Source organism: Trachymyrmex septentrionalis, unplaced genomic scaffold (assembly GCF_001594115.1).
Source record: "Trachymyrmex septentrionalis isolate Tsep2-gDNA-1 unplaced genomic scaffold, Tsep1.0 scaffold14, whole genome shotgun sequence".
Lineage (NCBI taxonomy): Eukaryota > Metazoa > Arthropoda > Insecta > Hymenoptera > Formicidae > Trachymyrmex > Trachymyrmex septentrionalis.
In genome coordinates this window covers 1,161,076-1,172,975 of record NW_017304543.1, presented here as the reverse complement: position 1 = coordinate 1,172,975, position 11,900 = coordinate 1,161,076, and the positions used below count along the sequence as shown (strand labels likewise).

Below are 11,900 nucleotides of genomic sequence, written 5' to 3'. Positions count from 1 at the left end.
TAAATTACAAAAGTTATATAAAATACAAACTAAAACTTTTTTTTCGCACATATAGTACGTGCACACATATGTTACTACAAAATGTCTAAAAATATGAAAGGTTGATAAAATTTGGACAAGAAGCAAACCTCAATGTTCCACATTACCAGGCAAGGACTACTACCGGTTTCAAAAGTCTCGGCTCCGATCTATACTCGGCCATCGATCTTGCTCTAATAGATGAGCAAGGACGGAAAGTCGATTTGTTCGGTCGAGTAGCGATGTGTTTTATTTGTCGCGGTGAGACGTCGTCGAGCCGGGGAAATGTAGAGTTATTACATCCCGACGGAGGAAGAGGGCCGTTTTCAAGCTAGGCGACGAAGACTGGACGAAAAATGGAGTGAACGGAAGTAGTGACTGACGAATGCGATTCGCCACGAAAAGCGGCACACTCGTTTTCGGAGAAGTTATATTGCTAACTATAGCTTCTGTCCAAAGAGGCTATCTCGAGCCATCCCTCATATGCTGCATAGGATAATCGATATTTACTTATGTCATCGCACAAACAAAATTAAACAAAGACCAACAGATCCGAGCAATGTCGATCTGCTCGATCAACAATACCAGTAAAACTGTGTCTGCAAGTGTATATACAGCATACTTCAAAAATTCAATGCTGCGTCACGAAGTAAAGTCATGATGGAAAGATATCAATAAAGTATTGCATAATGCACAAGAAAAATGCTACACCCTTGAAAAATGTAATTTATCGAACTTCTAGCATCATATCATCAACATGTATATATAAATGAAGCGCCAAAACGCGTATCCATTGAATTTATTTTACTTTTCATGATGCACTATTTTATCCTTTTTTTTTTGTATTTCTATTTCACGAAATATTGCGATTTAAGGTAAAGATAGCTCCGTTCCTGAAGCTTCACATTTATCATCTCTTTCGTTTGCTATTTTTCTGTCGTCCGTAGTGTGTGAAATATAGGTGCTATTATTTGTTGAATTATTTGTTCTGTATATGTCCGTAGGTATTTATTTTTAATATTACTATATTTCTCTTCTCCCTTCTTTGCTCTCTGACGTTTGGTTATATGTTTTAATTATTTAAATTTTATATAATATTTGATTCTACCACATTTACCTATTACGTGAAAATATTATAATTTTTCTATAAAATAAAGAAATTGCATTATTGTTATACATTGATCATTATCATTCCACGATTCTATCTTAAATTTCTATTAATGATATGTACCTATTATACTTCATTTGTGTGTGCTGTGTACGTGATATTGTGTGTATAATGATATTTAGTAGATTGAACTGTACACACACACAAATTATAAGGTCATTCAACGAATAATCTTTTCTTTATCATTTTTTACAAGCATAAAATTCTGCGCAGACATATTTCAGCACTTTGCGAGACTCTTAAATTTATGAACGGTTAACGTACAAAAAAGTCGAGATAGTTAACTTCTCTACAAAACTTCAGATTTAAACATTAATTTTTAATAAAACTGTCAGAAAGTATCCGTGTTAAAGAAATAAAGCTTTTCAAGTTTCTTGTTGAATTATTTAAACCGTTATTAATATTTAATCCTGAACATCGTGCAGATTTCCAAATGGTTTTAAAGGCGAGCTTAAATCAAATCATCGAACCAACGAAATAGCAGCCGTCTATGATGTTTTCAATGTATACAAGATAGATAAAATCCAGAAGCGAGTAATATTTAGAGTTGATTTTGCATGAATACGAACCAATGTTTTTCTATCGATTCAACCGTTTAAATCTTTATGGAGACACTCTGACCGATGGTTCATAAAAATTCATTTGCTCACCATACACGTGATCGCAGAATAAATCACGAAGAAACATCGTGTACCAAACCCACCGCGAAATCCGCAGGGTATTATCAAATCAGAGAGTTCTTCCTCGGTCTTCCCTTTTTCACTCAGCAGGCTTAAGAGAATTTAGGAGGCGGGCGCCTTTCCCCTGTGTAAGCGTGGGACTATATATTACGATGTGCCGTAATCGAACGCGTTGTTTTCCTCTTCTTTCTCTTAAATGCTTCCCCATACGTATTCGTAGCACGTCGTTTCAAGCAAATCAAGATATCTCGAGAATTACATGTTTATATAACAAAACGCACGAAACTAGGGAAAAAGTACATATTTAAAATCTATGCAAAACGAAAATTTGCAATTGTATTTGATTTTACGAAAGAAAAATTTCAAATGCAAATCGACGTGTCTTTTCACTAGAAATTTAAAAGACTAGAAAACGATTTAGCTTCTCTTTAGTATTTGCGATAAAGTTTTGATTGTTATATCGAAGTTACATGCATGGGAAAGGTAAAAAAAAAAAACAATTTCAACTTTTCCAAGGGCAACGGTGCACGCAAACTCCGATTTGTACTCTGTATGTACGGGGAACGTCTCTTCAACCAGATCCATTTTCCCACTATACCATTCTCAACGAGCACGCATTGTACCTGCCTCGTATTCGGTGTTCGTACCCTTTTAGTGAATACGCCATTTCATTCAGGTGTATGTGTGTCGATCCATGATCACCTACGCGTTCGCATGTGGTCGTTCGCGAGGATGAGAGAGAAAGGGACGCAGGCGACAGTGCTAACCAGTGTTCAGGGCGGAACGTGGCCATTGGCGGTTGGTGTAGCGGGGAGATGTGAGGGTGGTTTGGGTCGAAAGGACGTGCCTGCTCCTCCACCTTTTTCTACCTCCGGCTTTATTTTTCTCCGTTTCACCGCGACACTGTCTTTGTCCTCCAGCGAGCTTCCTCCCGGCGGACTAAAGGGGAAATGCGGAAATGTGCCGAGACTTTAACTTCATTATTCTGGAACGCTTTAATTTCGGTCGACTGTCTCGCGCCAGAAGGGGAAGAGGAAACAAGAGATATCGAGAGTAAACGACTGAAATAAGGGTGATATAAAGCAACAATTGTAAGAGAATGCATGTAAATGTTATATAATATCAAAATTCTGCAATATAGTAAATTTGAGCAATAGAAATTCTTACCAAAAAGAAACAATTTTACGTCAAAGACATTTAACGATATCATAAATATAAAACGAATTGTATAGATAAAAGACAGAAATAGATGAACATTTCCGTTTACAAAAGCAAACATATCCTCTACGTGATGACATTTTATAAAATATGCAATGCTTGTCCAGTGAATTCAACGGAGCTTCTCGTCGTTCCGTGAAACTGTCAAATCGTTCAAACATTTATGCGAACAAAATTTTTCAACATGCATAAATGCAATGAAATGCATCTGCTATCGCGTTAAATATGCATTCAAAAACAATACGAAGAAAAACAATATTAATAAGAAGTTTCAGTAATCATAATAATAATAATAATGGCAACGAGCAAGCAATCCGTAGAAAATATACATTTTCTGTAGCTTTCGCTGTAGACAAGCAATATAAAGCTCGTAACAGTAAAAGCTACGAGACTTAATAGACCGGCTATAGTTTTCGAGGATAACACGAGTTATCTGTGCTCGGCTAAGAGGCAATATAATAGCGAAGCATGCATTCTTTATTGACACTCATTTCGATTATCTTGTTTGCACGTAGAGATTGAGAAAATATTGGGACGTAGATTGCGCACTCTATCACCTTAATGGTAGTCGTATATAGCTTGCACAATCACGCCACTATGTATAGCAACTACTTCGTATATATTAATATCTAAAAGTGTTCGCTCGAGTAATACAAATGTCGCTTCGTCTAACTAAATTGTGGGACGATTTCGTGCAACGTATAATTCTCTTGAATGCAACGAAATTATTTGCCATCGCAAACTTCCAGAATTTACCCGATATCTGTATATCGCATATGTGATATAATACAAAATTATACGTGGAAATATGCTCACCTGATGCTCGTTTGGTTTGAATTTGAAATAGAATAATTATGTTATGCGCGACGCGTACAGTGCATTCTAATCGTTCAAATAATTTACGTTAACAAACCAAAGAAATATTATCCAAATATAAATTAATCCCAGTGACGATTGAATCTTGCATTAATCTACTACAGTTCTCTCTGGTAAAATGAGACTTGGAATATTCTGGAATATTTACACGCCTTGCTTTACTGTTTACTCACTTTACTTTACGACCTGCTTCGCACGTTTGCGCATTTCTCATCGCGCGAACGAGCGCGTTCCAAAGTACACTTCATTGTTATCGCTGCTTTCGTTTGCTCTTCATTGTACTTGTTCTATATTAGCGCTTTGCATCTCATGTTTATTCCAGATACTTGCCGCCAATACGATGACATATAATTGCATAAAAGGATGAAATACATCAATAATCCTTGGTAAATAATCGCTACTTGAACGTCACAACATTTTACCCACAAAGATAACCTGACACGCTTTCAACGTTCCACTACAGCTGCATAATATAATATCATTATAGATATCTCGAGAGACGTATGTGATATTTGTAAATATAATATTTTTCTATTAAGTAACACAAAGTGGGAAAGGTGGCGACAATATTTTTTGTACATATTTTTTGTACATAATAATATCGTAGGATAAAAAAAATGTGATGTTATCAAAAATATTTCGAGTCTCCGAGCAAGAGCACATTATAACTATTATTAGATCCTTGCGCGGACTTAAAACATTTTTACATAAAATCCTTTTTACTTCTCACAGTCTCATATGTAAAAAGTATTGACGTTTGTATCAATTTTCGTTTAGCTCAATACAAATACTACATTTCTTAAAGTCTTTCATCTGCAGTGATATTATGTGACAGCTTGAAAAGAAATAATACTTTACCTTCTATATATTTGAATATATATGCATATAGAGGATTACCACTGCTAGGTAGGTACCACAAAAGGCATCATGGATCGTAGAAACGTCATGCATTCCGTTTGGCCAGCTTACTGCTCCAAAGGGTCGTTTCGCACACGAGGTGCACAGTGACCCTTTGGTCTCCAACCGTCTTCTGCTTGATGTATTCCCGAGGGAATCGATTAATACGCGCGATTGCGGATGCAACGAGCCGCTTCCAAGACCTCGCATGGTCAAACGACAGGATTTCCACACCCTTTCAGCCTGGGCAAGCTTGTATTATTTGCAGACATGGAATTATCGAAAAAGGATAGGAATATAATGAGATAACGTTATACGTATGGCCAATATAGGTTTGCTGAAACCTGACATTATTATACTATTACGCATTTTGTTGAGAATACGATGCATTAATTAACAAGCAGAATAACTACGTTAAAGCTACCAATTTAAGATAATTATTCGCATTCTCTCAAACGACATCGGCCATTAGTGCATTCGGTAGCTTAATAGGTAACGGGACACTGAGTATGTCATGAATAAATCATTAATTGACGCAATTATGGACATAATTACCAGGATACTGATTCATTTCTAGTCAAGAGTAAATCTCCTTACATTCCCGCGGATATCGCAACAGTACAAGACAATCGCATCCTACATGCAATAGAAGTTATTACGTTGCTTCTGTCGTGCAATTGCAACTTCGAAGACGCCAACATCTCTGTAACTCGAACTAATACCTCCTACGACTTCAGGCGGAAATTGTGAGCAGCGCGAGCTACCGTGCGTTCATTACCGTTTGTACGAAAATCTAATCTCGAGATAATTCACGAATAAATTTCCACAATTTACAAAGCTGTTCGTGTTTAAACGATACAGTCAATACAATTTCTAAGCCCCCCTTCAATTATCTCGTAATATAAAAACTTAAAAAGCCAAACATAAATCGTGTTCGAAAAAAAATGAAAAATAATCATTAAATTTAAACTGTTTAAAAATATTAGAATAACATCAGAAATTAAACATTAAATATACTTTTGTTAGGTAAATTGAAGAAATTATTGTCTAGTATTTTAATTCTTCATTTTAACAATGGATATAATAAGCCATTGAAGTAAGCTGCGGTTTTGCGGTCAAGTATGTTTGTGGCTATTATTATAGTCTACGTTATTCTGCGAATATGTGTGAGATATGGGCACATGAGACTATTATCTTGCCACGATCCTGTGCATGCAACAGGATTCCAAATGGTCAACATTGCACTATCCTATTAGATCCAAATAATGTATAATTACTGATCTGAACCATACAACTCTATAAAAATCAAACTCTATCGCCCCTTTTCATTTGTTAAGTTACGCTAATATCACAATAAATGAGTAAAAATAAATCGATACGCGAAATTTCAATATTGATTGTTCAATTTACATAAAAAAAAATATCTGAATAAAATCACCTAACAATACACTTTGCAAACAGACTTTACGGATTGCCGATTAACTAAATCCAATACGGTTTACTGATGTACAGGAAAAAATATAGCCTTCGTAATCAAGCGCGACAAGTTATTTCGGTCTGAACAGATAAGCTATGGATCCATCGGATGCATCTCGTTCGTATGCAATGACCGGTGCAAACAATCTACCGCTTACGGATGACTATCACGTAAACATGTCGAGCAGAGGCCAATGAATTTGAACTATCGTCGATGCAAAAGTCTGCTTTGGTACAATTCGCTTCTATCACGTCCCGTAAGCTTCCGCGAGTTCCATGAGAATGAGACGCGAAATGTCTCTTGCGCGTAGCTCCTGCCTGGATTATCACGATTACATCGTTCAACAGAATTTACGCTGCGATGTTGAATTTACCCATTAACGTCACGGAAATCCCTCATAGCAATAAAGCATATTTCATTGTGAAAGACGACACCGCATAAAATACTCTGCGGCACATATCTTCCGTGCCTTCTTACCATCAATTTTCCGTAGATTGACAAAGCCGTGTCGCTTCTGAATAATATAGATTAATACTTAACAAGGAATAAGTCTAGGTCCACAACTTTACTTTAAGAAGCTCTAAGTCGTAAAGCCGTAAGAAATTGACCAATCACAGTTGATTATTTTTTTTTTATGTTCAACTGTGATTGGTCAATTTCTTAAGGCTTTACGGCTTACAGCCTCTTAAAACAAGGTTGTGAACTTAGACTAATGAAATATGAGATACATGCGAATGTCGAAGATATTGAAAAAGTAACTCCGAAGCGACTGCGCATTCTAAATAAATTTTGCGTAGTCTCGCAATGGAACTTAATTTGTGTTCATGGAACAATGAGAAATCCCGGATTAAGCGTATTCCCGAATAAAATGATTAATCCGAGTAATCATCAGTACAGCTCGCCACTTTCAAGACTACGGATACTTTTGCAGTCTACTGCAATCGCTTTTGGTCCCATTCTCGAATTTCCTGGATGTAGAGGAACTCTCTATATCTTCCTTCCGCAAGCAGCAACAACGTAGAGGTCAGTCGAGATCGTATTGCTCGACGGCAGCCACGCAATTGCAGTTGCGGAACCGCGAAGCTCGGCGGAATTCGAACTAACGGCATTCATTCGGACTCCTTGATACGACCGAGTCGAGCAACTTACAATTATACACGAAATAAAGCCCCCCATCGCTTTCCACGACACGCACACTCTCCTGGGAAAACTCAATCTCTGGTCTACGTTACCGCAATCGCCACGCATTCCCCCCGTCATGACCGTCGCGTAAGCGAAATTTCGTAATAGCTTGGTATCCCCATCGAGCTGCAAAGGAATGCATGTTAATAGAATTATTGATATTCCGATTCTATTCGCGCAGACTAACCGCGCACTATTAATAACCAACAAAATCTGGAAATTCTTTCCGTATATATTTCAAAAGTTTTTTATTCCTTTTTGGATACGCTCTTTTGAATTTGTTACACATGAGTTCTGGTGAGTTTTTATTATATTCCTTATTATTTTTTATTAGATTTCCAGTAGTGTCAACTTATTTACGCGTGGATTGTTTTTGTAGTACGCTTTTAATTTATCTTTTTATCAACTAGAGCTTTGCCAAGATATCTTTAATACATTTGATGGTTCAATCGTATGGACATAATGTTGAACTCGACATCAAGAGACTCACCCGAACTGTGAATATTCGATATATGCGATCATTTGCGATAACTGATTTCATTCTGCGATTTTTCCGTTATGTTAATGCCTGAAGAGGGCTCGATCCGGTAGCCGAAACTTGTAACTTGTAATCATTTTCGTAATTTCGATTCTAATTTTTGCGTTATGTAATTTTACCTCTGTTAATTATAATATATTTCTTGTTAATTTCAAAGAAATGTGTTGACTCTTACTGTGCCCGTTACTTATTATTATTTGTTTTGCATAGAAAGAGTCCTTCGATTTGTTATTTAAAATCTGGAAACTATTTCGAATTTATTTGATTTTAATTGTATGACAAAATGTATGGGTTTTCATTTCAAATAATCGCGCGCGAATACCAGAACATTTTAATACCTCTAACATATTTAATGACAAAAAAACTAAGTTTCAAATAAAATATATAAATCACATATTTTGATCTCTGTGTGCAGTCAGAAGCTTCTGTGCGCTTATTTTAATTAAAATATAAAAATATACACACACGTAGGAAATTGTTAGATTGCAAGCTAGCTGTGTGTGCATGCAAACTAGTCAACAAAGAGTTATATATACACTATCCTCAGTTTGCCCGACATTGTCATTCAATTTGATCGTTACACGGGCCACTAGCGATATAGCGACAGCTTTAGATGCCAACTAGCTTTTCAAATTATCATTTAAACGGATTCGAATTGTCCCATGATACCCGTTGTTCATAGCCAGACTATGCTTTCGAGATTATAGGCCGTCGGGACTAAAACCATTTCTCTCACGGAATTTAATCGGATCCCGGCGGAATTCCAGACCAGTCGTCTCGAAACAAATTCACGAAACACCAACTGTATTCCAGTTTGCTTCCGAAATTCCAAGTAAACCAATATAACTCACGTGAACTCCGCAAAAAAGAAAGGAAACCCATCGTGCAGAAATGTGCGCGCGCAAATAAAATAAGGTGACAAAAAAGAACGAGTCTAGAAGTAACTATGTTGTCTTTTATCTATTGCATTCCTAACATTACTCGACTAACAATTTATCACGCATGTTATATTCTCGTGACTTAATAGCACTCGTGACACTCTAATTATTTAACCTTATAATGTAGAGTTATTAATATCTGTTTTAACATGTCGATATATAATTCTATCTGTAAAGTTGAATTAAGTCTGATAAGTGAGCTTCCTGCAATATCAGAAGAGTCTTGAAGTAGAGAATGCACTTCGACATTAGCCGTGCGAACGTAATTATGCGGCTATTCGATCCCGGCATCAAATTAATCCAGGCATTATCGGATAGCGGAAGCAACATCATGTTGCGACGTGCGAAGTTATCGATCGTAATTACCAGATTTTCCATTCAATACGCTATATCGACCGATGTTGCATTACTGCATTTGTATCATCGACGAACTATTATTCGCGTCTTTTACGATTTATATTGCGTTTTCTCGCATAGTCATAGGAAACGTAACTTACACAACCCGCCGTTAAATCCGCCGTCATGGCGCCGTAAATACGTTTCATCGAAGATATTGCACTACAAGATGTATACATAGAGAAGGAGAGAGAGAGAGGGGGGGGCGAGGGAAAAGGGGGAGATGCAAGACGGAGTGAGAACAAAATTATTTCGCGGGCGTAATGGCGTGGATGTATCCAATAAAAGAAGGAAGAAGTAGCGAGCGATCGATCGCAAGAAAACAGAGGCGCGCAAAATTTTCTCCTCAGCATGCCAAACCCCGTAAATTTCTGAAGCTATTAAGTTTATCGGTCCGGGTAAGAAGCTCCTAACTTTTATAAATGGTCGTCTTGCCTCCGGTGCAATTTACGAAAAAAAACCTCGTTCCTCATTTCACTTAATTCTGCCACAGCGCGAGCAAGCGGAAGCGGTGGGACGTCAGGTCGGATAAATCGATATACCGTTGTAATAGAAAACGATTGATTCGTCTCCCACGATTGATTGTCCCCAATACTACCGTTCATCCCGCTCTGCTAAAAGATATTAAAATTTCAGTAGCAATGAAACTCTGTCCCAAATACGATTATTTACCATTTAAATATTATTCTAATAACTTATAAACGAATGAAACGCAATAAATTATCATGCTTACTTCCGTTATACTCAATACGTATATCATTCTTAAATATTGTAATATATCTTCTTATTATTTAGCAATATTTCGATACAATACAGTAACATTTCAGATAGATTCATTTATACACAAACACAATCATATAAAATTTATATCAATCAATTGATTGCCAATAAATCACTTTTATACTCTGCTTAATGAAAAATTGATAGCAGTTATGCACAAACGCACGTTACGCAGTAGAATAAAAAGGACGCAGAACAGGACTTTAATGTCATATAACACGAAAAAAATCTTTTCCTGAAGCTGTACAAATTGTGAAATAATTTTACTCAGTTCTCGGACTGGCAATGTCACTGGCAATTTCGTTCGTCAAACTCGAACTGGCTGAGACAGTGGGGGAGCGGGTTTTCTCAACTTTTTCACTTTTTCGCGTTTTATTACCAATTCTTTGGGGTCTCTTACTATTCTTCATCTTCCGGGAAGACTTGATTTTAGACTTGGCGAATGTAGTTGGCGCGGGTGTCGACAATTTTGCAAATCGTATAGCAATGCGATTCGCGCGATCCAACTCGTCGCCAGTGGGAAGAAAGTAATGACCGCGGTATCGTCGCAGAATACCATACTCCACGCCTCGCTTCAAAGCCGCCTTCACCTAATTTATCGTGGAAATTGTGTTAAGCTTAGGATAAAAACGGATTGTGCGAAAGCACAATGCAAAAGATCAACTATCGAGTGCAATCGTCAAAGTCTGGAGTGGCGCAATTACGCAATCTTCAATTTCTCTAATTAAAACAAAGAGAACCATCATAAATTCCCAAATTTCTTCCATTAAAATATCGTTATTCAGAACGATTTGAACGAATTGACGTGAACTTGGCACTCGTACGCCGTTTCATACGCATGCCTGCGACAGTGATTGACATGTAAAAATAAAAAAAGTACTAAAAAGGATTGCTGACGTTGATTTCAATCAACGCTATCGTTTTTTGCTTGAAACGACGGTTTTGCATCAATATGTGTTGTTAAGATGTTTAATAGCACTCGGCCAATCAAAATCGCAAACATTACAGGCGTACATTAATATAATATACGCTGCATGCGTTATTCACAGCAAACATTAAATAATTACAGTTAAAATTGAAAATACATAGAATAATTGTTACTGGGACGAATATTAAAATTTTGCACAAAAATAAGATTCTAGATTCCGCTCACTTGTCGTTTAACTCGTTGTTCAGGTATGCTTGAAGCGTAACTAATATATCCTGTAATCTTTTTAGGTGTAGAGCCCTTAGTTTCGCGAAGATCCTGTATAGCTGAGACGACTAGAGCAGCGATTTTTATAGGCTTTACCCTTTTGCTCTTTCTCCCAGTTTTTGTTTCCTTGTTTGCCATTTTCGTAATAATCGTTGAAGTGCATGCAAATTACATCAGCAATTTAACGCTAATATTATTATATAAAAATATATGAAACGGGGTTCTCTCCCACAATGTAATCGACACGAAAAATTTACTCCGCGATTGCTGTCAAAGAATTGCCGTCACTATCGATCATTTCCATCATTTGTTTCTACTATCGAGTCGAAGTTACTTTCACGCGAAATAACTTTCTGAAAGCAGTCTTTGAAATTGGAAATACTAATTTTTAATCTAACTTTTGATTGGTTTCATATATCAAATTAACTTTCTTTGGATAAAAGTAATCGATCAACTATTAAGAAATAATTTATTACTTCATGTGCAATTCGTATAACGTATATTCAAATAATTTAACACTTTTCAACGTAGCTTTTT

General features: G+C 36.7%; 1 protein-coding gene across 1 annotated transcript; it reads right to left on the bottom strand.

Annotated features, from left to right (window-relative positions):
• Nucleotides 1–10,275: 10,275 nt before the first annotated feature.
• On the bottom strand, nucleotides 10,276–11,653 carry LOC108745460. Its single transcript, XM_018481622.1, has 2 exons — nucleotides 11,322–11,653; nucleotides 10,276–10,758 (listed from the first exon to the last, which is right to left on the bottom strand). Exons 1-2 carry the CDS (start codon nucleotides 11,499–11,501, stop codon nucleotides 10,432–10,434), a joined length of 507 nt encoding a protein of 168 aa, XP_018337124.1. The 5' UTR covers nucleotides 11,502–11,653; the 3' UTR covers nucleotides 10,276–10,431.
• Nucleotides 11,654–11,900: the final 247 nt, after the last annotated feature.